The following is a 27,430-nucleotide window of genomic DNA, read 5'->3' as shown; positions in this document are numbered from 1 at the left end:
CCTTGGGGAAAAAAAAACGAAGTAAAGAACAGGGCACACAAATTACAGAAATACTGTATGAAAGCAGAACAACACAGTCTTAAAAAAACCCAAAGCTTACTGTAAAAAGATTCACTTGTAGTGAACAGAGTTGTGCAATTCAAACTTGACACTTTTGGTTTTTTGTTTTCAGGGAGTCTGAAGCAATTATTCCTAACATCTTTTTTTTCCTGGTGTTGCTGTCTTATGAGCGGTATCATTCCAAACAGATAATCGGAATTCCCAAGATCATTCAGCTGTGTGATGGTATCATGGCCAGTGGGAGGAAAGCTGTTACACACGGTAATTAAAAAAACAACAAAAAAAGGAACCAGTACTAATATTAGTGATAGTTCAGCAATAAAACCAGTCTTGAATACTAAGCTATAGAAAACTGTAATCATACTGATTGTTCCGGAAGACACTAGCTTTTAAATTTTTAGTACATGAAATAAGTCTCACTTAATTCCTTCGGGAATTTTATTGTACCCTACTAACACTACACCCCCATATTTTGCACTGTACATAACAGCAACAAAGCTTTTATTTGAAATTTTATTAGGTAATAAGTTCACATCATAGCAATACTTTAAAGGCTTTGATTTTAATTTTTAGTCCCCTTAACTTTCCCTCCACTTTCAGCTTTTAAGTAGAAGCATCTCTCATACTTTCCAATGATTCTGCTGAAAAATACATAATAAAAACATAAATTTTAGCTCTATGAGAATGGGCAAATGTGTCCATAATACACATTTTCTACTAGAAGTGAAAAGATAGGCATCACAAGTTTGGGTTTTTTTTTTTTTGTTTTGGTTTGGGTTTTTTTCAGTTTTGGTGGGTTTTTTTAGGGATGGGTAAAATCTTTATTAAACTAAAGTACAGTTTACTTTGAGTAGCTGAACGATTAGACTAAGAAAACACTGCTCAAGAGTGACTTGTCTCATGCTAAAACAAACAAATCTCATTGCAGCAATACCAGCTCTGCAACCTATTGTTCACGATCTCTTTGTGTTAAGAGGAGCAAATAAAGCTGATGCTGGAAAAGAGTTGGAAACACAAAAGGAGGTGGTAGTGTCAATGTTGCTGAGACTTATTCAATATCATCAGGTAAGAGAGGACAACAAGGTATTCCCGTTTGTGGTCTTTAAAACGGTAACTTGCTTTGACTGCTAAAAATGCTTCAGGCAACATTAATGAAATTCTATACAAAACTTGAATGGCTGGAATCTGTGTATGATCTTTCTTCATAGAGAGTATGCAAAGATTTTGGAGGGTAGGGGAAAGCTTCTGCAATACAAATCAGTATTTCAAGTCAAATAACATGTCTGTGGGTTTTTATAGTCAAGGCTACGTAACAAAGCACTGAAAAACTCCAGTTAGGATATCACGATCTTGGTTGTGTTGCAGGTTGACTACACAGAAGGTTAGTAGAAGACTTGTAATAAATTGTGACTCAAGAAACATAAAAGAATGGGGGTAAAAGTAGAAGAGAGGACAGGGTTAAAAGTAGGAAACATGCTGCATAGAGATGATTTAGGTATTGCTGTACAATAGCAGCATTTCAATAACATTTTAAAATATGAATTATTTGAATAAGGTAACAAAACCGCTAGTTGGACAGTTGTTAGCACTTACTACTTTGCCCCAGACCTCATGGGCTTGGAAAACATGTTTCTGCTTTGTAGTAGTATAAGAATGACTTTCTTCAATACACTTTGTTCAAAAGAAAAACAGAAAAGTAATTTTTAAGAGAAGTGACATAATTAACATGGGATTTTATTGCTTATTCAGGTGCTTAACAAACTTAATGTGCTTTTACTTTCATCATGTGAAAATGCGATTCTAGTGTATGCTAATATAAGCAATGTATTTTCTGAGAATAGTTGGAAAAAAAGACAGTACATCTTGTCAAAATAATGTGCTAGAACTGCATGTTCAGGTTGGGGTAATTTTGTGTATCCACATTTTCTTTTGAATTTGTAGTTTTATAATCATTAAATGACTAATATAACTATATGAAATGACACTCTGTAGACACATGATGTGAAATAGTGAATAACTTTGTGTTACATAAGGTACTGTAATTGCTAGCACATCCCCTTCTGACACACTTAACCTATTAAAGACCACCCATGCACTGCTTCTCCCACACCATCCCATTTCTAGTTCTTATTCTGTCCTGTTGTGCTGGTGCAGTACGTATAAGCTAACCCCTGGGCAACTCTGTTGTTCCCTGACTGCAGTGTTCTGCAAGTGGTGTCCTGTAATTCGAGAGGTTCTGAGAGCTGCAACCTTTAATTTTTTTCTGTTAAAATTGTAGCTACTATCCATGGAGCTCCAGAGTTCAAGTTCATTCATCCCAAAATTGCTCCTCTTTAATGAGAAAGCTTTTTGGGAAGAAAGTCCTCTGGTGATCTCTTTTCTTTTTTTTTTTTTTTTTTTAAATTGGCTGCATTTCTGAATCTGAACTACTTGATTTATTTTTTTTAAAGTGCTCTGTTTAACTAGTTTTCTGAAACAGATTCTTCTGTCCCACTTCCCAGTCCATATACTAACATTCCTGCTTGCTGTGTCTTCGGCCTGTCTATCCTTGGAAGTGTGGTCTCTATAATCCTCAGACTGATACCACATTCAGCTGCTAGAGTGATCCTTGGTATTGGTGTGCTCCATCGTATGCTCTCCTATACACTTTCATATAAAAGTAACATCTCAGGTGAATGAACTCCATAAAAATGTCTATTCTGTTTCCTTGGCCAAATTTAAACTTTGAGCTAGAGTAAAGAAAGAGTATGCAAGTGGGAAATTGCTCTTTTCCTTCCTCCCCTTTGTTGAGTATGTGATGCAGCATTTAGATTTACTATCCCTTCTCTAGTTGTTTGAGCAGTCTTTTGGCAAATGACATTTAAAAAGCTCCAAGAAAGCTTTTTTTTCTAGTTTATAAAAGTAACTGGAAAATTCTTAAAAAAAAAAAAAGTCACAACTAAGAACAAGCTTTTAACCTGAAAATGAGGGTTTAAAAATATTGTATGATTTCTCATGTTAGTTTTCTTTTCTTTTTGCCTTTTGGTAGATGGATGAAACAGTAAATATTTTTCCCACTATGGTATTACTTAAATGTTTCCTGTTAGTGTGGGTGTTTACTTGCATTCTTTTGGACTTTTCCCACAGGTGCTAGAAATGTTCATCTTAGTATTGCAACAGTGTCATAAAGAAAATGAAGACAAATGGAAAAGATTGTCCCGGCAAATAGCTGATATTATTCTCCCAATGCTTGCAAAACAACAGGTTGTTACATTAATTTTTTAATCTAGAACCATCTAAAATAATTGTTATAATATATATATCAATAATGGCTTTGGGTATTGTGATTTTTCTATATATTTTTTTTTAATATGTGAAGACAGATTTTCTTGGCAGTGTGGTTGCTGTAGCTGGAAAAACAATTACTGCAGGGTAAACTACGTCTTTTGAGTGATGAAGGTCATATTTAAGTGCATGATGTGTATATGCAGTGTCTTCAAGGTTGTTTCCAGATGAAGCTCATTGTTTGTCTCTTACATACATGATTATATCAGAGCACTTATTAAATGATGTGAAGGTTCTCCCATATTTATGGAATGTCAAAATTTATTTTTTTGTAACTGTAGTGTGTGCCTAGTTGCATTTTTTTCTTAGTGAGGAGAATGAAAAGACGTAGTCCAAAAGTGTTTTAATAGATCATGGAGTCATGGAATAGTTGAGGTTGAAACAGACCTCTAGGTATTGTCTTCACCTCAAAGCAGGGTCTACTGGAGTAGATTGCTTAGGACCATGTTTAGTCAAGTTTTGCCAGTCTCCAAGGATGGTGTCTCCATAACCTCTCTGCGCAACCTCTTCCATGTCTGAGTATCCGCACAGATGGAAAACAAATAAATAAACAAACAAATAAAAACATTTAAATGGAATTTCCCATGTTTCCTCTTGTGCCTGTTGGCTTTCATTCTGGTGCTGGACAGCACTGAAAAGATTCTGGCTCTTTCTTCTGTACTTGTGTCATCTCCTCCCCCTGCCTCCCCTGGTCAGATGCTTGTACACATTGATAATGATCCCCCTGTGCCTTTTCCAGGCTGAATAATCTCAGCTGCTCCTTGCATGGCAGGTGCTCCAAGCCTGTAACCATCTCTGTAGCTTTCTGCTCAGCCTCCCTCCAGTGTGTGCAAGTCTCTTTCACTGGACTGCACACTGGAGGTGGAGAGTAGACCCTCTGTATCTGGAAAGAAAAGAAGACTCCTTTTAGGAGAAAGACTTTTCAGTGCTACTCCCTAAACAACAGAGGACTTATCTTTGATACATCTTTCCTGGAATTAGAAACGCTTACTTCAAGAATAAAAGAGTAAAACTAGTGACATTATGCCCTTAGTGTTCTTGACTCCATGATGGAGGATCCCAACTCCCACTAGGAGATCTCATGGTTGGGGAGAGTGGGCAGTTATTGTGGATCAGACATCAGTTTTTGAGCAAAGCTAAAATGCTGGCAAATTGAAATTGCCTTTGTTTTGTATGAATCTGTGGGCATGTTCAACTGTCAAATTATTTAGGCAAGATAGCATCATCCAGATTTTGAGTCCAGTCCTTTGCTTTTTACATTTGATTGTTTTATAATTTTTTAAAAAAACTGATCAAGAGAGGTGTCCTACCTCTGTAGCTGTAGTGTAATACCCTTGTAGCTGTTCACTTTTCTGATGATTGGGATTTTTTTTTCCTTATAGTTACCTGCTTAAGTGTATTCACAACCAGCTTTGTTCTCTATACATATACCTGGTAGGATGTGCAGGGGGAAGAAAAGTTTTTAAATTTTATGACAAGTCAGTCTTTTGGTCTCATTCCAAACATGGTGTATTTCTTGTAATAAAATATATAAGATGTGTATATTGAATTTCATGTGATGGATTTATGTCTCTGTTCTCAAAACTCCTGTGTAGGAAGGCCTGCAAGGAAACTTTAATTTACTTTTCATAGCTTTTGGTTGCTCTGTATTTTGTACTGTAAAGGACAGCTTTATTACACACAGGTTGTCATAGAAATGTTTAAAACACAAAATGGTAATCTTGTGTTGCAGTTACCTTTAGTGGATAGTTATAAATTAGTTTTGTGTTCTTTTACAGATGCATATAGACTCTCATGATGCTCTAGGAGTATTGAACACTTTGTTTGAAATTTTGGCTCCTTCATCGCTTCGCCCTGTGGACATGCTTTTAAGGAGTATGTTTGTTACTCCTAAAACAATGGTAAGCAATTGTTTCCAGAGAAGAGAGAATCTGGTGTTTTCATGCAAAACAAAAGAGTATGTGCTTCTCTTTCTTAATTTGCAACGTGGTGTTCATGTACCTGCAGCAGATTTTAGCAAAGAATTGGTTAGAACTAATATGACTTACCAACTGGGAGCACTTTATGCAGGAACGTTCTGCTTATGGATTACTTGCCTTCATTTTGTATTTTGAGAATCAGGAACGTAGAGAAACATACTGTTATAATAAATTCTAGAATGCCGTTTGAGAGGTAAATCACATTTTTGTTACGCAAGTATTAGTACTGTTTTTATAGTTGAGAGGTTGTTTAACAGAGTGAACGTAAGCTTGACAGTTACCACAAGAATAGCGTTTTGGAAGACTTGAACATAAAAGTTATTTCCTGCTTGCTCCATTCTCAAAAGGATCTGATTTTATACAACACTTAATGAAAACGTTAATTTTTTTACTACATTCCTATGTTGTGTTGAATACCTTTGAAGTTAAACTGTCTTAATTTCTGTGTTTGTGTTAGGCATCAGTGAGCACTGTTCAGCTATGGATTTCTGGAATTTTAGCTATCCTTAGAGTTCTGATTTCACAGTCAACAGAAGACATCGTTCTGTCCCGTATACAAGAGCTTTCCTTCTCACCGTATTTGATTTCATGTCAAGCAATTAACAGACTGAGACGTGGAGAAAATAACTTATCCGCACCAGAGGATTGCACTGAGGTTAAACAGGCTAAATATCTGCCTGAAGAGACATTTTCTAGGTATGCTGTCTTCCGAATAACTTCAGGAAAAGATTAAGGTTTCTGAGAAATCCCATGTATATTGTGCCATGTATAGAAGTGTTATCCGCTAGGAATAAAGTCTGTTAATAAGTTGATATGAAAGATGTGTGTGGGGAGGAAGGAATGAGATGGACAGTAGAGGGAGGAGATGAACAGTTTGTAATAGGGACTTTAGACTGTTCTGATACCTGTTCTGGAGCCAAGTGAAGGACCTAATGGAGTTGTTAAAATGGGTGAATCTTGGACTTACTAAAATCAGGTCCAAAGACTTAACTGATTAACCCTTTCCTTTCTCTCAGTTTGGGGACTGAAAGATGAGTCATCCCCTTAGTACAAGCCCAGGTTCTGTACTAGAATCTTGGCAGCAGATAGGTTCAAATCTATTAAGTTAGTCCTGCTCTTTATTTCCTATTTTGTCTAGTTAGTTTCCTGTGCTGATGTCCTCAGAGTGACAAACTTCAGGCAAAAGAAGAGTGGAGAGATGGTGATGGTATCATGTTGACATGTTTGTCATCAAGGCATAATGTTTTAATCTGGTGGGAAGCATTTGAAATAGCTATTTGTTTAAGAAAATAAGAACTTTTTACTCAAATATGGAGATTCAGATAGAAATAAAATGTTGTGTTTTATCCACCCTCACAGTGAGCTGAATGATGGGTAGAGGGAAAAGGGGCTTCTGGACTCCCTTAACGTAACCTTATGTCCAACAGGAGTTGAGGAATGATAATGGCCAGGACCAAGGATGGCTTTCCTCAAATGCCCTTTTTTAGTGGTTGTTTTGATCTTTTATCCCTGGCTGGAGATTTGATATTGGAACCTATGTGGTAGAGTGTGGATAGATGAGGCTGTAAACAGCTGAGTTACTGTGACTTGCTGAGTTATCACTCCTCAGCTAAGCTGTGGTAACTGTCACGGTGTGTTTTAGCTCATTGCAAATCACTATAAAGACACTTTAGTATTTTGAATGCTAAGTGAGGTGGGCTGGTGTATGCATGTTATCATGACTTTAGCTGATGAGTATTATCATATTTGTTTTAGGTTAACCTGTCCTGTAGCGTTTAATTTAGGATGAATGGACAAGGACTTCCTATTTTAATTTTTCAGACTTACTGAGTTCCATGGGCAAATCTTATCTTATTCTGAGAGGTGTTGCATTGATAGTTCTTCTGTTGATTGCTTATGTGCTTTTTCAAGGTTCTTATTACAACTGGTTGGCATTCTACTGGAAGATATTGTTACCAAACAATTGAAAGTGGACATGAATGAGCAGCAACATACTTTCTACTGCCAGGAGCTGGGCACGCTGCTTATGTGTTTAATACATATCTTCAAATCAGGTAATACTTCAAACAATGCCTTGTGTTGTAGCATGCAGTGGCAGGGTGGTTTTTCAGTACTTGTTGAATGCATTGAACTACTGAGAAGGAACATGTAGGTGCTGAAGACATTCTATCCTACTCAGTATAAAGGACCTCCCCAACTTTGTGCTCGTGCATGCAGGGCACATTTTTCACATTTCTTCTGTCTATGTGGAACAAAATGTAACTAATGACTCTTTACCTCTCCTTTTAACTGTCTAAAATTTTCCAGTCCAAAAATGCACAGTGTTCCAGATTTGGGGCATGGGTATTTCTCATGTTTTTTCTCAATTTGGAGGTTGATAGGTATGTCCAGGCTTAAAGTACTTGAGTTACAAATCACTAGTTTAGAATCATGACAAAGAACAGTAACCTACCTTGTAATAATTAATAAAAAATACCAAAAAACCCCGACCAAAACAACCAACCAACCAAAACTAAAAACCAGAAAAGTAGGAAAGGCAGTACTGTTCCAGCTAGCTAGTCTTGAGCTCCTTTCTTCAGGTTTAGGAATTCTGCCTTACGTGTCTCCTGCTAAATATCTAGTCTCTGGCCCTCTGGTAATTCCTTAGTCCTTACCCTGATTCCTTAGTCTTATTTTCCTATGAGTGGCGCTATCATCGCTTTCTTTTATTCTTTCTTTACTGTGACTGTCCTTTTTGCCTTCTGATTTTCAGCCTGCAACTGAAATCCAACCTTGGATTACAGTAATTGGCTGCAATTTAAAAAGTCTTGGCACAAGTCTCTGGTTCTTCATAGACTTCCTTACAGATACGAGACGAGGAACTTTGCATTCCATGGCCTTGGCTGTAAAATGGGAGTTACAGTACTTCACTACTTAGCGTGTGCAAATAACAAAGAAGTGCATACAGAATACTATTGTTAGATATTTAACATGATCGTGTGCTCCATTGTATCCCCAAAACCTCCAATATTTTTTTCTTTTTAAGCTCTTCCTACAGACTTCAGTTAAAGTCCTTTCTTGAGAAAAAAACTTAGCTCTGTTCCTGTCATTGCTACTAGCTGCTTTTTGCAAACATAAGTATCGTAGGTGTAGACTTAAAATAAATAAAGTGCTGATGGAAGTTTTCTGGGTCTTCAACTGGTTCTCTGTCAAAGCTCAAAGCTTCTGCACTGCCTTGATTCAACTTTCAGTAGCTTTACTACTCCTAGTCTTCAGTCACAGTAACATGTAGAAAAGTGAATGGCAAACCAGTTGAATTATGTTGTGAGAGTTTGTGCAGATGTGGTGGGTGATATTTTATGTTTTGACTTGTCATAAGAGAGCTTTGGTTTAAGAAAAGTCCTCCAAACTCCAGGATTGTGTGTGAAGAGGCACAAAATATGATGATAATTACCAGAGCCTTCCTTTGATCTTTGTTTTAATTTCTGTTATACTTGAAACAAATATTATAACAAATAGCTTATACCAAGGTGATTTGGAGTAATTAATTAAATGGTGTCAAGCCAGGACCAATGAAATCAGAAAATCAAGCTGGTGACTGAAATCAGGGAAGTGGGTTTTTCCACGTGGGAGCTGGGGATAATGGAAAGGGAAGGCTCAGCTACTTCTGCTGCAGCAACTGGCTTCCGAGCTGCACTGTGCGTCTTGCCAGGAACTATGTAGGCATTTTCATGCAAAATCAAAATGAAATATTAAAATACTCATGCGGAGCACTGGGGTATGTGTATTGCGTCATGTCTATTAATGAATTTAATGTAATAGTACAAAACAACTCTAAGTACCAGTAGCAATGTGGTTACCTTACGTGGTGTAACATAAGGAAAGTTGTTCAGAAATCTGGGCTGTATTTTTATGTTGTAGCATTTTCTTTCAGGTTTAGGCTTAGGTTAGTTAATTAGTTTAGGTACTAAGTGCCTGGTTTTGTAATACTTTTGTTGGGTTAAAACCTCTATATTTTTTTTCTCCCTAAGTTATATTCTCCTAACTACAGGCGCAGTTTATAGCGACTTGAGCCTGGGAACACAGGGAGCACGCTATTCTACTTGGATGTTTTGTCTTCTCACCCATTATAGACAGCATTGCTGTCTCCTGTGTATTCAACTATAGGAAGTAACCAGATTAGAAATGAACATTTTCAGTGTGCTACTCTGGAGTTAGTAGAAATGAAAGGCATAGACAAAATGAAGAGCATGCAGTGGCTTTCATGACTGTAGAAAGTCACTAGATGGTGCAATTACTGCAAATGCAGGAAGCTGGAAAGGTACTAGCACTGGCTTGCTAGTAAGTGGGACCTGAGTTCTGAGACTCTGTTATTTTTCCTGTTCTTTGCTATTTACGTTGCATATTTATCGGTCCTGGGGGCAGCTTAAACTGGTCCACATGGCTGTGGAATTTACAGCTTCAGTTTTCTGTATATCTGGCAAAAGGCAAGCAAGCAACACTACAGATCTCCTTCATTATTCTGATTAGTCCTTGGTTTCTAACTGGTTCTGAAGAAACCCCTTTTTTTCCCTGCTCTTATCTTCTTGTAGAAACTCAAAAAGTTCTGTACCTTTAGACAACTTTAAGTTTGTCAGATTTCCTTGTTTTCCCATCCTTTGTTTTGGCATATGAATACAGAATCAGCAAGGCAGAAAGCAAAATTCAGCTTTTGCATGGAGGGTTCAGTATGCAGGATACTGACTTTTCTCCACTTAAAAACATTTACATTTTGCACTTTAGAAATTGGGTGGGAGGTTATCAGTATAGTTTCAACTAAATGTGTTTGGGAAGCCCTCATCCGAAGTAGGATACTTGTAAGCAATCTTCCTTAGTGTGTAGGATAGTAGTTACAGCATAGTTCTTAACTAGAACTTCTGTGTTTTACTTTATAAGCAGAACAAACAAAGAAAAGAACCAAACTCAAAGCCTGCTCTATAATTAACAATTTTAAATTTGGTTAGGGTTTTCATGTATCAGATAAACTTTTTGATGTATGAGAGAGAAAGAGTTATGAAGGTAGACTAGAATTGTAATGAAACCTATCTAAAGCATTATTTATTGAGTCCAGGAGCTGGTCTTTACTGATTTACACCCAGCCTTTGGGCAAATTCCGTGACTTGCCTTACATTTGTGAAACTGCTTAGGATATAACTTTCTTCCAGGAATGGTAGTGGCTTTTGAAACAAGATTTGTATTCTCAGGGTACCCTGAATAATTTTAAAACTTCAGAATTCAGACTAGAGCATAGTTACTCTAACACGTTTTCGTTCTTTTCAGGGATGTTTAGAAGAATCACAGCTGCAGCCACCAGACTTTTTACAGGAGATGGATCTGATGGTAGTTTCTATACCCTTGAAAGTTTGAGCGAACTTGTTCAATCCATGATTCCCACGCATCCTTCTTTAGTTCTTCTCTGGTGTCAAATCCTGCTTCTTGTCAATTATACCAACTACAATTGGTGGTCAGAAGTGCATCAAACCCCAAAGTAAGATTTGTTTATGATCCCTAATAGTAGTAGTGTGTCTCAATTATATTTGCTAAAATTATATTTTAAAAATCTAGCTTTTTTTCTGCTAAGCCTGTCAGCCTGTTGAATAGTACTGTTTGGATTCTGAAATATAGTTCTGCATTTACTTTACATGTATACATGTTGTCTGTTCTGATATCAGTATGTCTTTCAAATGAAAAAAATTTTCTACACTCGGTTATTCCTCAAAAGAACTGACAGGTAACGCTTTTGCTTTTAAGGCAAGAAAGCTTCATCTGTGTGCTACTTTTAATTAAAATTATGGAAATAACTATAACAAAACCTTTATTATTTCATATTTCACGTTCCTGTGGAGACTTCTTATTTTACCTTCTAGCAAATAACCAGCCAGCGCAGATGATATACACTGTTGTGTTTAGAAAAATACAGTTTGATCAGTATACTGTAGTTATATCTGTAACTATACTGTATATATACTGTAACTAGAGTTATATCTGTTCTCTGTTCTCAGTGGGTCTGTTACTAAATGCTATCAAAACATAGTATCAGCACCATGCTGATTCATTAGCATCAAGCACCATAGTAAAAACTTAATGTTAGTTGTCTGAAATTTGAAGATTTGGTCTAAAATGAATGTGATTTTGGTCTGAAGGTAGTTCTCCCCACCTTTTGGGAATAGGAATGATTTGTCCTCCGGGAGTAAGGAGGATAACACCTATGTAGGTGGGTATCCCTCTGTGTTAACTGTAGAGGGAGATTAACAACTGACTTGGGGAGACATTTCTGATGCTTGTGTAGTAAAAGTTGGGGAAGACTAATCTTGCTCTACAACACAAGTGGCTCAATACTTGCTCAAATGTGAGATTCTTGCCTCAGTTCAATCTCATGATATGGAAAAAAAAAATTATTCTAATTTGAGGAAACATGTAATTACCAGGCTTATGAGCAAAGTAGGGCTACTGAAATAGCTAAGGTGGCATCTACTATTTGTTGAAGTTATCTTTTTTTTTTTTTGATTTACCAATATCACCTCTATTTTTTTCATGACTTTCAATGTGACACTAGACTTAAATGCTCAAGAACCCTGATTTGGCTTGAGAATAAAATACAGTTTTAGGTTCTGTTATCTTACCAGAGACACAATAGCCCATGCTTTTCTTCTGAAGAACTGAACAGGTTATTTAGAAGTTCTTCAGATTATCTAAGGAAGTAATAAACACAGAACAAAAAGGTGGTACTACAATTGTTAGAAAGTAAAGAGCTGATGGAAAGCAAAGCGTCTGCTTCAAAACACTATAATCTTTGAATTAAGTTTCTAGGAAAATAGATAGTGTGTAAGGACATTGGTAGGATATTCCATGCAATTTGATAGTTAATGTTTCAGTAGCCATAGTAATAAAATATAGTGATGAAATAGTAACAAAATATAATGTGCTTCCTGCAGGAGACACAGTCTTTCTACTACTAAGTTGCTGAGCCCTCAGATATCTGGAGACAGTGATGAATCGGATTCAGAATCTAAACGTGGCATGTGCAATCGAGAGATAGTGAGAAGAGGAGCTCTCATTCTTTTTTGTGACTATGTTGTAAGTTCTGAATTATGAATTTTATAACTATAATTCTGAGTTATTATGCTGATGTCTCTTATAACTGATGTGCAGTAACTGGATCTGTTTGGTTCGCAAGTGAAAAATGATGACTTGTGAAACTAGTCGTCTTATTTTCAGGTGGTGCTTCTGTAAGGTTAGGTATGACCTCATTTGGCATTTTTCTTCTATTCTGAGCTGAGAATTCTCTCGTCTTGTAAAGGATACCTGATGGGTAATAGAATTATCTGTTGGGTATCATATCGCTTACTTGTGAGGTGCTAGGAGCACACTAAGTAGTGTTAGACTACCCAACATCACAGTGCAGTGTCAGGGAGAGAACAAATTTCTCTATACCTTAAGAGGAGAGGTTTTACATTAACATTTAACTTCCATTTTGGCTCTCTGATGAGAGCAGTTCCAGTAGCTTCAGCCTCTTGCTGCCTCAATATTAGCATTTTATTTCATTGGGAATTTTTGAAGTGAATCTTCCTGTAATATCTAGTATTGCACTTTGGTTTGCATTGCAGAGCAGTTTTAGGGCAAGCAAACTGCATTCCTTTCAGATTCAACTAAACCAAAAGCTATGTTTAAGAAGCACTTCAAGAACTAATGGAGATTCAGTCACCAGATTCAGATTAGAATCCTCCAAAACCTCTTTACTGGGGAGTGTCAGCCTCTCAGCATCACCTCGTTAGCTCTACAGATCTTTCCATGTTGCGTTGCACTGCTTTGTTGATACACACATAGCCTCTGTAGGTTTAAAATTAGTTACTGACAAATCCTTTTGGATTTGGTTTCCAGAAATGATTCATCTTGTATTTAAGGCCAGTAGTAGTAAGAAATCTTTAAAAAGAAGCCTAAATGAAAATAACATTTTACAAGACGATTCTGTGTGTGCATGTTTATCTCAAACAGCATTTTATCAAAAGTGGCATCTTTGAATCGACCTTCTCAATTTACTTGTTTCTAACCTGGATTTTTAGTGTTTAAAAGAAAATGATTTACAAATTCATTATAAATCTCTTAATTTGCAACAAGATCAAAAGCATTGGGAACATTTGTCGTGTAAAAATAATGATGGTGATATTAAAATATAGACGCTTTATGCCATTATTTTAAAATAGAATTATATGTGAAAAACTTCATGTTCTGTCAGGTAAAGTTTTTAGTAATTAAACGCTTAACATGGGTATTGCTGGAATCAGGTTTTAATTTTTTCCCCTTTAGTGTCAAAACCTGCATGATTCAGAACACTTGACCTGGCTTATTGTGAATCATGTTCAAGACTTGATTAATCTGTCCCATGAGCCTCCAGTACAAGACTTTATTAGTGCTGTTCACAGGAATTCAGCAGCGAGTGGTCTCTTCATCCAGGCCATTCAATCACGGTGTGAGAATCTTGCAGCTGTAAGTTTAACTTTTTGACTTTTTTTAAAGAATAGAGTAATTTATATTTCAGCATAAGTTTAACTGATAAGTATGCAAATTCTGACATTTCTGGGTCATTTATCAAGTTCTAATTTTATTTTCAAAGTCACTTTAAAAATGCAGACAATGAACCTTAATAATATATTTGCAACTTCAGTATCAGATGTGTTCCAATCCATCAAATCTGTGAATTCAAGTAAAGTTGGTTAAGCTGCTTTTATTCCTTCCTGGGTGTTACCCCTGCGTAATAAATATCTGAAGGGTAAATTAAAGCTGTAACTTTGGCCTTTGATTTTGGTACCTTGGTAGCATAAATAACAAACCTACTAACTACAGAGGCAGGAATAGGAACCAGTCCATCCTCACAGGCCCTATCAACGTGAAAATGACTTGCAAGCTCATGCCTTCTCCATTGATCTGCTCCACAACTTGTAGTCTCTTGGTGAGGGAAATACTGCTTCAGAAATTCAGCGTATGATTTTGGTTGGTTATTTTAGCTTTCAAATAAAAAGGAGTGGATGATGTTTTATAGGGATGTAAGGTTGTATGCATCCCACCTAATCTTGGGCACTCACAAGTTGGCAATGTCATTTCTTGGGCATCCTCTAGAGCTAATGGAGGACAATGCCACTGCACCCTGAGTACCCTGGTAGCGTTTCCTGTCTCTTCCATTTGTCTCTCTGCAAATCTAGTGCAACTGCGTTAGTGCTTTGGCACGTGAGTAAACCACTTTAAAGTTAGGTGAAGTGAATCCAGGCTTTAGTGTCTAAGAATTGATAGAATGAACTTAACTAAACGTGTTTGAATGGAAGATGTAGTCATTCAGTGAAATGCTTGGTGATTATCAGAAAAATCAGTAAAATTAGAATAGCTGGTATTTGTAGTCTGCTCTAAAACAAGATTGGTTCCACAAGTCAAACAAGTTTGTCTTCGCGTTTATGCTTTTAGATTATTGGTGCTGAATTGGTGCTCAGATTTAAAAAAAATATAAAAAAAAAAAATCTTTGCACCCCGTTTTAATACTGAGTAGCCATTGCTGTTTCTATGGTTAAACATGTGCTCAAAAAATCTTTAATGTGTATCTGGATTTCTGTTGACTACATTCATGTTCCTACCTTCTTCCAGCAAGAGTTCAAGCTTCTCACTGTTTTCAAAGCTTTCTATAATTCCACTTAAGTCTTTCTAGCTTTTTTCCCTGAAAGTTTTGTTCCCTACTTTTTGCTTACTGTTTGTTAGAGTAAGCTTTTACAGTTAAACATCAAACAACTTTAGTGTTCTTATTAATTAAAGAACTCAGTAACTTGTATTCATATATAGATTATTATATTGATCAGCTAGTTGTCTGCTGTTTTTTTCTAAATGCCTTTCCTTTTAGCTTTGAGATCTTTGTATTCCAACTGATTGCTTTTATTTCTGTGTGGCTTTTTTTTTTTTGTTTCGTTTCAACATCTAGCCCACAACTCTGAAGAAGACTTTACAGTGCCTAGAGGGAATACATCTCAGCCAGTCTGGGGCTGTCCTAACGTTATATGTTGATAAACTTTTGTGTACTCCGTTCCGTGTACTTGCTCGCATGGTTGACACGCTGGCTTGCCGTCGGGTAGAAATGCTTTTGGCTGCAACTTTACAGGTAAAGATAAATAAATTCATTTGTGAATAAGATTGTGTAGTGCTAGCAATAAAATCAAGTGTAAGGATTTAAAGTACATCAAAGTGTGATGAAGTTTAAGTGATTTCACTGGAAAGGAAATTTTTTTATTTAATATACAGATACGTGAATGTTTACATTACACTTTATCTGCCTGTAATTTTCCTAATCTGTTCAAAGTACCTGTGGGTATTTTACTTATTTCTGTCCTATAAAATTCTTTTGACTCTTTCCTATAGAACAGCATTACTCAGTTACCAGTTGAAGAACTGGATAGAATTCAGGAATACCTTCAAAACAGTGGATTAGCAACAAGGTAAATAATACCAGTATGTGTTAAAATGCTGAATTAAGTAATGTTCTAGTACTAATTGTGTTAATTCCTTTTTCAAACATTTGGGTTTTTTCTTAAAGATAATATAGTGGGTCATTTTTGTAGATGAAGGCATATTCTGTCACAAGTACAGTCATGTTGGCTGAGTTGAATTTGCAATATACTTAAGAATTAAATCAAGCTAAATGCTTGAAGACATCAAATTCTCTCTCCTGTATCCCACTCGGTATTTAACTTTTTAGAGACAGCAACCGCAAATTAATTCCTTGACAAAAGCTACATTACCAAAAACAACTTTATTTTCACAGAATCACAGAATCTTAGTGGTTGGAAGGGACCTCTGAGATCAAGTCCAACCACAAAAAAAAAAAAAAAAAAAGCACCCACCTACTAAACTCCACACCCGCAACCCCACACACAACACCCCACCACAAACAATAATCTTGGGCACTAGAGCATGCCCTGAAGAGCCATGTCTACACGTTTCTTAAATACCTCCAGGGATGGTGACTCCACCACCTCCCTGGGCAGGCTGTTCCAGTGCCTGACCACTCTTTCAGTAAAGTAATTCTTCCTAATACCTAATCTAAATCTCCCTTGCTGCAGCTTCATACCATTTCCTCTGGTCCTGTCGTTATTCCCTTGGGAGAAGAGGCCAACCCCTGCCTCTCTACAGTTTCCTTTCAGGTAGTTGTAGAGGGCAATGAGGTCTCCCCTCAGCCTCCTCTTCTCCAAACTAAACATGCCCAGTTCCCTCAGCCTCTCCTCATAGGACTTGTTCTCCAGACCCCTCACCAGCTTGGTGGCTCTCCTCTGGACATGCTCCAGCACTTTAATGTCTTTCCTGTAGTGAGGGGCCCAAAACTGAACACAGTACTCGAGGTGAGGCCTCACCAGTGCCAAGTACAGAGGCACGATCACTTCCCTGCTGCTGCTGGCCACGCTATTCCTGATACAAGCCAGGATGCTTTTGGCCTTCTTGGCCACCTGGGCATACTGCTGGCTCATGTTAAGCCGGCTGTCCACTAACACTCCCAGGTCCTTTTCTGCTGGGCAGCTTTCCAGCCACTCCTCCCCAAGCCTGTAGTGTTGCCCGGGGTTGTTGTGACCAAAATGCAGGATCCGGCACTTGGCCTTATTAAACCTCATCCCATTGGCCTTGGCCCATTGATCCAACCTGTCTAGATCCCTCTGTAAAGCCTTCTGACCCTCAAGCAGATCAACACTCCCACCTAGTTTGGTGAGTTTCCTCAAACTTTGCAGAATTTTCTGAGTCCAAGCTGGGTGAGCTTGTTTTTTGGGTGTTTTGTTTTGGGTTTTTTTTTTCCCCCGAGACAACTGTGTTAAAATTTTTAACTATGTAAAAGTTACTTGCTGTTATAAAAAGCAGCAAATTATCCAGTTTCTGAAAAAGCTTTATTTAATGTTGGAAAATGTCTAATTAACTCCTCTTGATGTCATTGCTGTTTGAGGTTAATATCTAGTGACTGAAATAAGAAAGAAGAAGCAGGAAAGAATCTAAAGCCCAAGACTGCAGTGGATTGATAGTAATGTGCCTTCATATGTAACATTACATTTGAATTTTTAAGAAACTACAAAATCTCCAAATGACTTTATGTAGAAATTCTTGGTAGCATTAATGGAATAAAAAAACCCCAAACAAAAAAACCCCAAGCCCCTAACACTGACATAAATCCACAAACTGGAATTCTTGATATATTTTTTTTTTTTTAAGAAAGAAAAGTTCAATTTTAGTGTATTCTTGTTTGGTGTCTGTTAGAATGCATTTGTTTGCAATCAAATAATCTGTACACTAATTTTGATTCTTCTTACTCGTGAAAAATTTACTGCATAAAGAAAACTGAGCAGCTTGCATTTTATGCTTAAGCATGTGCAGATTTTAAATCTAAATTAAATTTAAATCTTGCTGTTGGTGCTGAGTTCATTTGTTTCAGCTACTGATAGCTGGTAAAATTTGCAGTCTTACATCGTATGACTGCATATATCCAGTGAATAACTTAAAGATCCCACTGCTTTTCTCTCCCAGGATTAGAATTGGCTCACTGTCTTCTATTTCTAATTGATTTACAAAACTGAGTAAGTTAGCTCTCTCCTGATGTGTTCTTCTATTTTCAGACACCAAAGACTTTACTCGCTCTTGGATAGGTTTCGTCTTATGGTAGCACCGGACACAGCTAGTCCTTCACCTCTGGTTACTTCACACCCACTAGATGGAGAAGACCAACCAGCTTTAGAGAATGTAATTCTAGACAAAGTAAGATTATGTTTAGAAAGAGTCACTAAAGTGCCTTGGCTGTAAACAAGCTTTTCATTGTTACAAAATATTTAAGTACAGCTTATTTTTACTATGCAGTTAGTGTTCTCAGAATTGTCAGTGAATCTCAAATATAGATCAGTGAATGATTTCGTATGTGTTGGCTGACTGTTGAACTTGGGATGAATAATTAGCACATGCATAGATGTTTGTTACATTACAGTGCTGTGAAAAACTATCAGGTTTTGTTTCGTTGTGTAACTTTAATGAAAAGATTTATATAAGGTTCAGTAGAGACAGATATATACTCTTGTTTTTTTGATGTGTTTACTGCAGTGATCAGTTTAATTCATTTGCTGAAAACTGTTGGTTGGCTCTTGGAAATTAAGCATTACTTCTTGGTTTCGACTTCTCAGCTTTAAATTACTTTCAGAGAACAATCACAACTACTTAACCGTTTCTGTCTTGCATGTACTTAGATGCATTTATTTCAAAGCAGGGTGGGAGACTAAGAGCAAGCCTTTTGGAGCCTGAGTCTTCCTTTCTTTCCAGTTTGTCCCATGGCACAGATAATTTCTGCTTTTCATTCCTTCATGTTCCACGGTGGTACACAGTAATAGGAAATGTATGCAACTGAGATGGCAAAAATTATTTGATTAGCTGACCATTTGGAGGAGACTGATAAGTAGTCGAGGAACCCATTGACTTAGGAGAGAGACTGAGACATACTTAGACAGCAGGAGGAAACGCTGTTTGTGCCCAGAAACCATTTACCCATAGCTTTCTGTCCTCAAATTAACCAAAAAATGGTAAATCCTGGACAAAGGAATTTTTTTTTTCTGTGCTTCCTCCAGAACCCCTATGTAGTTCATAGAATCATAGAATATCTGAAGTTGGAAGGGGACCCGTAAGGACCATCGAGTCCAACTCCCTGCTCCTCACAGGACTTCTTAAAACTAAACCATATGGCTAAGAGCATTGTCCAGATGATCCTTGAACTCTGACAGACGTAGTTGCATTCTAATTAATATCAGCAAATTCAGGATGTCCAGTTATGAGAAGGAAAACACAGAAAAGGGATAACAGAGCCTCTTCATATTCCTTAGTTAAATTAGATAAATTATTAACTAACTACTGTAAGCTCATTGATAATAATTTAAGGAGTAAATTTGCAGTGATGTGTGATGGCCTCTATTTATTTCAGTGAGAGTTAAAATACAAATGTTAGGTTCATCTGCTGATTTATTTGAATCTGAAGACTTTTCTTTCTTGGTTATAGTTTTGGGGTTGTTTTGTTATTACTGTTATGTTTGTGTGACTACTGAGTATTCCAGGGTTTTTTTCTAGCTGTTCTCCTCATCTTTAGGATCCTAATACATATACCTGTGCTATATCTTAAGCCTCTTTTTCCTTCATTTCCTATCCAGACTCTATGGAAAGAGGTGACTTGCCAGTGAACATCCATTGGTCTAGTTTAAGGTGGTCTGTTCACCAGTGGTCTGTTTTGCCTCGCTTTTTTCTTTTTTTGACATAAATGTGGCCTAGTGATCTCTTAAACGGTCCACAAGTCAATGCCAATGAGCAGTTCTTCCCCTGACTCCATGAACTGTATTATTTTCTGAAAACGAGTATCTAATAGATTACCTTTTTTAATTATTAAAGGACTGGTATGTGTCACTAGTGAGGTCACAGTGTTGCATCAAGTCTGACTCGGCACTGTTAGAAGGCGCAGAGCTGGTAAATAGGATTCCTCAGCCCGACCTGAACTCCTTCATGACCAGCAAGGTAAATTCCTTGTCAGATGAAACACAGTCAGCTGAAGAGGATGTAATTATTTCTAATGTTCTTATTGGTAGTATTAATAGATTAGATTCTTAAATGTAAACACTTCAAATTTACATAGTACTGGTAGTTCACTTCTTGAATTTAACTTAATTTTGGAAACTAAAATAGTAGATATGTTTCATTTCTGTGTCTAGCAATGCTGCTAATACTAGCTTTCTGTAGTACAGGCTGGGTGTATCGAGTGGAAGTGAGGGTTAGTTTACGTATTGCAATCACAAAAAATCCACTTTTTACCATTTTACATAATCTTCTCGTTTTGCCATACAGTCTCTTACAAGGCCCGATGTTTCTATAACAGTTTAAATATCTGTGCTAGACGACTTGCAATATGCCACTAACAGGCCACAGATAGTAAATCTGGCGTAAAGGACAACTCGTATCTATTACTTTGGTTTTTTAAGGACATATTTTGTTCAAATTCTCTACATTACATTTGCTGCTGGTGCCAGAAATAATAGTGGGAAACTCTTTTTAAAAAGATTGTTTGACTTATTTGCTTGTGAACATATTACTTGAAGATTCCTTGTATGTAGGTCATCCTTAAGCATTATTCACCTATTGATCTGAAAATTTGGAATAAGAATATTGATTTTTTTTCTTTCCAGTACAGTAGTGTTTGGAATTTAAATGTGGATCAAATATGGGCTCAGTTACAGTTTTGTTACACCAGAATAGAGCAGAGGTCATAATAACAAGTTCATTAATAAACTGTTAATTTACCACCATACTAGTATACCCAAATAGTACCATCAGATACTTAGCTTCTCTTTAAAAGCGATTTCTTTACTTTTTATGTGCTATTTGATTTCAGGAATTCAACCTAAGCTTGTTAGCACCTTGTTTAAGCCTTGGCATGAATGAAATCTCAAGAGACCAGAAAAGTAGCTTCTTTGAAACAGCTCGGAGGGTAACTCTGGATCATGTATCTACTGCTGTACAACACCTTCCTGCCAGCCATCAGGTTTTTCAACCGCTATTGCCACCTGAGCCATCAGCCTACTGGAAAAAACTAAGCGATATCTTTGGTAATAGAAATAATGGTCTTCTTAAGTTTATTCTCTCTTCTTCAAAGGTACTTTACAGGTGTCTTGTGAATACATGAACTTACTATTTAAACAAAATTAAGATACCTGGCATAAAAGTGCTTATGAATAATTCTGGAAAAAAAAAATTCTGAAAAAATTGAGAGGAAAAAATTCAAACTGCTAGATTTCATCCAGTCTTATTTTATAGGAGATGAGGTGATGTATCAGTCTATGATGACACTTTGTCGTGCACTGGCTCAGTATTTATTGTTACTCTCAAAACTACCAGCTGGTCTCCGTGTTCCTCCTGACAAAGAGGATGATATCCTGAAATTCGTAGTTATGTCAGTAGAGGTAAGAAACTACAGCATAATTAATGATGTGATGAAATGTTGGGAGAGGGAACAACTGTGACTTGAGCTTATCACCATTGAGTTACTTTTGATGTTGACTTTCTTGTCTTAACTGTAGAAAGTTCTTCAGCAGTTATTTTATTTGACCTGTGCTAGTAAATCAGATGGGCTTATGGGACAAGGGCAGCTTTTTACAAGGCGAGGTTGATTGAATGCTGGAATGATCTTGGCATTTGGGAGAATGGCCCTGCACTGATTTCTGGGACACTGAATAGACAGTATATAATGCTCATAATTTTCTTGTACTTAAAATACATTCTGTTCTGTGAGGAAATAAATCAATACACCTTGCTAATAAAACTTCACATACTGCTGAGTTAAAAAAAAAAAAACAAAACAAAAAAAAAAAACCCAAAAAAACCAAAACAAAAGCACCTTTAGTTAGAAGTTCTTGCAAGAATTTGCTATTAATGGGAAACTTTTATTTTTGCACAGGCACTATCATGGCGTTTAATGCACGACCAGATTCCATTAAGTATAGATCTCCAAGCTGCTCTGGATTGTTGCTGTCTGACATTACAGCAGTCTAGTCTCTGGAATTTGCTGGCTTCTGCAGTTAATGTGACATATGCTTGCTCCTTAATTAATTGCGTTAGATTTATCATAGAAGCAGGTGAGTCCAATTTGAACAGCTATGAGAAGATTTTCTTAATAAATTGTTAGTCATCACTGATCAAATGCTAGGTGTCTGGAATATGTCCTCTGAATCCTTTTTAATTATTTCTTTGACAAATTTATTTTTACTGCATTTAGAATTTTGTGTTTACTTTTGAACTTGGCTGATGCCTTGCAGATATAAATATTTAACTACTCCATGGTTTTGAGGAGAAAAATGGAATATGAGATATGTAGTGGCTGTATCTTTTAAATATTTTTGTCTAATTTAGTTGCAGTTGAACCTGGTAATCAACTACTTAGTCCTGAAAGAAAGAAGAATACTTCAAAAGGCTTAAGTGAGGGTGAAGTTGATTCAAACTCACAGAGTAAGTAAACAGTGAATTACACATTTGCCTTTAACTTTCAATGAAGAAGTATTAGTAGGTACCCTTTCCATTATTGTTTTTTTTTTTTTAACAGTGAGAGTTCATCTGAGACCTTTTTTGTATTTGATAAATGTTTATTAAATATAGGTTGATATGTTTTTAACAGATATAGTTATTTCTTCTTGAAAGTTAACATTAATGCACTTTTTTCTTTTGGGGGATTCTATTAGCTGTGCAGCTCGCTGCAGACTGAGCTTTTTAAAGCGTTGAGGGATTTTTAAATTTCATGTGGAAGCTGTAGAATTTCTCCAAGCTGTAGAATTTCTCCAAGCTGTAGAATTTCTCCAAGCTGTAGAATTTCTCCAAGCTGTAGAATTTCTCCAAGCTGTAGAATTTCTCCAAGCTGTAGAATTTCTCCAAGCTGTAGAATTTCTCCAAGCTGTAGAATTTCTCCAAGCTGTAGAATTTCTCCAAGCTGTAGAATTTCTCCAAGCTGTAGAATTTCTCCAAGCTGTAGAATTTCTCCAAGCTGTAGAATTTCTCCAAGCTGTAGAATTTCTCCAAGCGAATGGCAGATTCATTATCTGCCCTTCTGCAGTAGGGGAGCAGTATGTTGAGATGAAGGTCAAGTGTAGTCCACGAGTGTGGACAGCATTGTTTTCCACACCCAGCTGTGCCGGTACAGTAAGATACCACTTCCATCTACAGAAATTACCTGCTTGTCAGATTTGACATAGAACTAGCTATGCAATTGTTTTCTCATAAAACAGATGAGTTTGGTCACTTTGAATAGGGCATTTGTTACAATTTCACGTGGCCCGTTCTTGCTGGGCTTAGCATGTGAGCTGCTCAGCTGACAGTTCTCAGGTACTGGTTATCTCCAGCACTGAGACTGGCAAACAACGCAAGACATTGCAGGGAGGGTGATAGTAGTATTCTTCAACTAGCTGAAATATTGTCTACATCTTTATTGTGATTTTGTCCTTTTTAGTCAACATACTCTTTCATTAAGCATTTCTTGTTTTTCTGTATCTTTTTAAATTACATGTCTTTTGAATAGATTCATAAAACTGAATTTCTTTTCCTCCCAACAAAGAAACTAAACACATTACTGCAGCATGTGAAATCGTAGCTGAGATGGTGGAATGCTTACAGACTGTCTTGTCACTGGGGCACAAAAGAAACAGCAGTATTCCGGCATTTCTTACTCCTGTCCTCAAGAACATCATCATCAGTTTAGCAAGGCTGCCTCTAGTGAACAGTTACACCAGAGTACCTCCTTTGGTATGTTCATTATGCTTTGTTTTCAGGACTTTAAAGGCTATTGGACAACTCTCTGAAAACCAAATACGGTGCTGCATCTTAAGTTTTATGTCAATAGGACTTCAACCTTTAGCTAGTTTGATCAGCTGGTTTGTCTTTTTAAACACTGAGTAGAAAAACATTGTAAAGATATCAAATAAGAGTTCACTTTGGAATCAGAGAGTTGATTAGAAAGGAGCGTAGTTGCTCCTTACATTCTTATGTGAAAGAATGCCCAGGTGGTAGTTAAAGCAAGCAGTGACGTGGGTGCTTTGTTAGGGCTAATATTTCCTCCTGCTCAGTAGGATTGCTTACCCTGGAAAGAGAGCAAAATCTACGCTGCTGTTTTCTTTATGACACCGGAATTGACGAATTCATTTTCTGTCATGTTAAGTACCACAATGATGCAATGCTGCTGAGGTGTCTGAACTAACACAGGTATTTGTGTGTGGTACCATACCATGGTACACCATGCAGATACTTTTGGATTGTATGTTACTGTTCTTTCCTACTGTCGCTGTCCTTTGCACAAGGTATTTCAATCGTTTCTTTTTGGCCGCTGTAACGTGGATTTAAGAACATCTCGTGATTACCTCCATGTATTGTTAGTACTGTGAAATTACTTAAGTTTTGATAAGCTTCAAAACCATTATCAGAAACATTTCTAATGCTTATTAGGTAAAGGGGGTGTTTCTGATGTGTTCGAGGCCCTTTCTCTGGCCTTTCACTGTTTATCAGTACTCTGTTTTCGAGGGGATGTCAAAAGATAGTAATTTTCTGGATTTAGACTTTTTTGCCCCTCTCAGATGTATCTTTGTGCTTTTTCAGCCATCAATAGTATGGGAACTGTTTTCCCTGAATCATCTTTCAGCATCATTTCTGCACAATCTAGGGGTTCCCTGGCACTTAAATTCTAAACTGAATTCTAAGCTTACTTTCTTTCATGTCCAAACTTGGACAGTAGGACTGAATAATTAATTCATAGTGAGAAATATGCAAAAAAACCAACCCCTAATTAGGAATGCACTGTAAAATGCGTATTAGCTGTGTTAAATATTTAATCTTTAAATGTTTTGTATTTGGAGAATTACTATCTCATTGCTTTTGAATGGTGCGTATATATTTATGGCTATCATGTTAATACTATTTCTGTTTTGGATAAATAGTCTTTCTTTATATTTCATCAGGTCTGGAAATTAGGCTGGTCACCAAAGCCTGCAGGTGACTTCGGCACAGTTTTTCCTGAAATCCCAGTAGAATTTCTTCAAGAAAAAGAAATCTTTAAGGAGTTCATCTATCGCATTAATATACTTGGTATGTACAAAATTGAAAATTAATATAGTTGGCTCTTATTGGGCATTTACCTGTTTTGTGAAGTTACTGGATAACTGAATCTGGTACCATTTGTTTACTTTTGTTGCTTATGTGGAAGAGAAAGAATATTCCAAAGCAGGTTAGTAAGTGTGTTGCAATAATTCTTACGTTTTGCTCAATGCAAACAAAAAAATTATAAATAACATAAAGTCAAAAACTATTCCTACTCAGTGAGGTGATTTCAGGGTGCTCTGTAGAACAGCCACTTGTTTTCTGGAGCATACACTTGACAGTATGTTTGAGAATGTTTTGCTTACCCCCCCTTTTTTTATTCATGCATAGTATATAAATATAATTTAGTGACACAATATTTTATATGAGATGCTGTCACTGCAAAGCTTTGAATATGGCAAGGCTTACTGAAAGAGCGGTGGGGCTTAAGATAAGTTCAAGTCTTTGTCAACCGATTAGAGTGTCAAAGGTAATGCATCAAACTTTACATATGCTCACAGGAGTTCTTTGGGTTTATTGTTTGTTTTGGTTTTTTCCCCTCTGATCTACAGGTTAATATTTGACTGACTTACAGTGTAGCACTGATTTCTGTTTGATCACTGTAATGCCTAAGATGACATTCTCATTTTTGATTCTTTAGATATCGTTAGTATAAACAGCAGGGTATTATTCAGGAATCCTCTGCAGTCTTTTATAGGTAAAAATCTGTTTGTAAAAACTTTCTGAGAAATGCTTGAATTTTAATGGCCTATTTCTGGGCAATTCAGTCATTTTGCTTTTAGGACATTGAGGATTTCTTGGATCGTTATGGGATTCTGCACCCTGCACCAGCTTTGGTTTCCTCTGACAGTGGGACAATTTTCTGGATGATTTTTTGTGTTATGAAAAACCTGATAGATCGCTATGCTTCACAAGTTGGACAATCAAAATATTTAAATGTATACAAGAAACAACCCCAACAGGACCACTTAAATAATATTATGTTCAGAACCCTTCTAAAGAGTTCGTCACTTTCTAAAATGGAACACTTAAATTTAAGCTGTAGTGATTACAAATACTGATGAATCGAATAGGAAATGGTATGAAATTAAATCTATGGAAACAATGTACCATTTTTTAAATGTTGTTCCATGCCTTAATTTGTGTTAAGACATAAATGGCTATCTCTGAATGTTTCCATAGGTTGGATCAGCCGTACTCAGTTTGAAGAGACTTGGGCTACTTTGCTTGGTGTGCTTGTAACTCAGCCTATTGTAATGGACCAAGAGGAGAACCAACAAGAGGTAATGTCATTCACTGAATGTTTTAAATTAAATTTTAATTAAACTAAGAAAAATTTTTCTATTAGTAAACCTGTGAAGCAGAAAAGTAGTGACTAAAATTAAGAAATTATTTCTGTTTTATTTCCTTGTCTTTATATCCCTGTGAGTTTAGACACATCCATCTTCTGGCTTAAAGCTTCTGCATGCATGTAAATACTATGGAAAAATTTTAGTGAAGCTGTTTCAACTTTATATTAGTATGTCATTCAACATGCACATAGTTTGCTTGATTAGATGCTTGGCTTTAGGCACAATAGGAACTCCGAAAACTTTGAAGGAAACAATGTGTGAGAGAACTGTGCCTATAGGAAATATGCTAGTTCACTGTTACTAGTATGTATTACTGCAATTATCTGTGCTATCTAATTATCAGCCTTCAAGGGGAGTTTCTTCGGTAAGATTTCTTTTGACTGAAAATGAATTGACCTGGAGATGCGTGCACATGTCTCTTGCTCACAGTTGTAGATTGGGCTTCTAATTTGGATGCCTCAGGCAGGTATTCAGAATTCAGTGGAAGGCATTTGGGGATCAGAGCCCAAGAAATTTATCTATACCAAAAGCACAGACGTGAACTTTGCTATCATGAAAGAGACTCTCCGGCTTTAGATGTCTTAACCTACTAGCAAACTGAGTTTACTATATTCTAGCTATTTGACCTGTCAGGCTTTTCTTCCTAGACTCCGAGGTTCATATTTCACTCCCAAATTGCAAATGGTCCTGATGGTAAGGGCAGAGCCTAAAACATTTTGAAGAATTCAGAGGGTAGATGCCTACGAATAGTGGATCCAGGGTAGCAGATAGAAGGGTTTGTTTCCCTTGCTTCCTAGGTGCCAGACTCCAAAAAGGAGTCATCACTCTTCCCTGGGTTAGCGTCTTCTGTTAGCTAGACTGACCTGGAGACTTATTGTGCAGCCTGCAGGATTTTTGAGTTACCGTTTTCTACATAATGGCTGTGTTGGATCAGACTTAAAGCAACTTACCCTTTGGTAGTTCCTTAATTGTCAGGTAGAGAGCGTTTATTTGCAGAACAGGAGTAATACTGCTCCTTTACTTTCCAGTGAAAACTAG

At 36.8% G+C, this 27,430-nt stretch overlaps 1 protein-coding gene across 2 annotated transcripts in view; it reads left to right on the top strand.

The window, feature by feature from the left end:
- Window positions 1-27,430, top strand: part of HTT (huntingtin) — an 88,210-nt gene that overhangs the window by 43,541 nt on the left and 17,239 nt on the right. For both annotated transcript variants that reach the window (XM_054202107.1, XM_054202106.1), the window contains 20 exons: window positions 173-321; window positions 989-1,125; window positions 3,187-3,303; window positions 5,163-5,285; window positions 5,821-6,059; window positions 7,275-7,417; window positions 10,662-10,869; window positions 12,317-12,458; window positions 13,689-13,868; window positions 15,343-15,519; window positions 15,777-15,853; window positions 18,008-18,146; window positions 19,809-19,931; window positions 20,803-21,016; window positions 21,225-21,370; window positions 21,865-22,042; window positions 22,317-22,412; window positions 23,509-23,696; window positions 24,902-25,028; window positions 26,223-26,323. In XM_054202107.1, the coding sequence (XP_054058082.1) occupies window positions 173-321; window positions 989-1,125; window positions 3,187-3,303; window positions 5,163-5,285; window positions 5,821-6,059; window positions 7,275-7,417; window positions 10,662-10,869; window positions 12,317-12,458; window positions 13,689-13,868; window positions 15,343-15,519; window positions 15,777-15,853; window positions 18,008-18,146; window positions 19,809-19,931; window positions 20,803-21,016; window positions 21,225-21,370; window positions 21,865-22,042; window positions 22,317-22,412; window positions 23,509-23,696; window positions 24,902-25,028; window positions 26,223-26,323 (3,004 nt within the window). The remainder of the gene's footprint in view (window positions 1-172; window positions 322-988; window positions 1,126-3,186; window positions 3,304-5,162; window positions 5,286-5,820; window positions 6,060-7,274; window positions 7,418-10,661; window positions 10,870-12,316; window positions 12,459-13,688; window positions 13,869-15,342; window positions 15,520-15,776; window positions 15,854-18,007; window positions 18,147-19,808; window positions 19,932-20,802; window positions 21,017-21,224; window positions 21,371-21,864; window positions 22,043-22,316; window positions 22,413-23,508; window positions 23,697-24,901; window positions 25,029-26,222; window positions 26,324-27,430) is intronic.

The sequence above is a fragment of the Rissa tridactyla genome, chromosome 5 (genome assembly GCF_028500815.1).
Source record: "Rissa tridactyla isolate bRisTri1 chromosome 5, bRisTri1.patW.cur.20221130, whole genome shotgun sequence".
In the NCBI taxonomy this organism is placed as follows: domain Eukaryota; kingdom Metazoa; phylum Chordata; class Aves; order Charadriiformes; family Laridae; genus Rissa; species Rissa tridactyla.
Note: the sequence above shows the minus strand (reverse complement) of the source record. Positions and strands in the feature narration are given on the sequence as shown.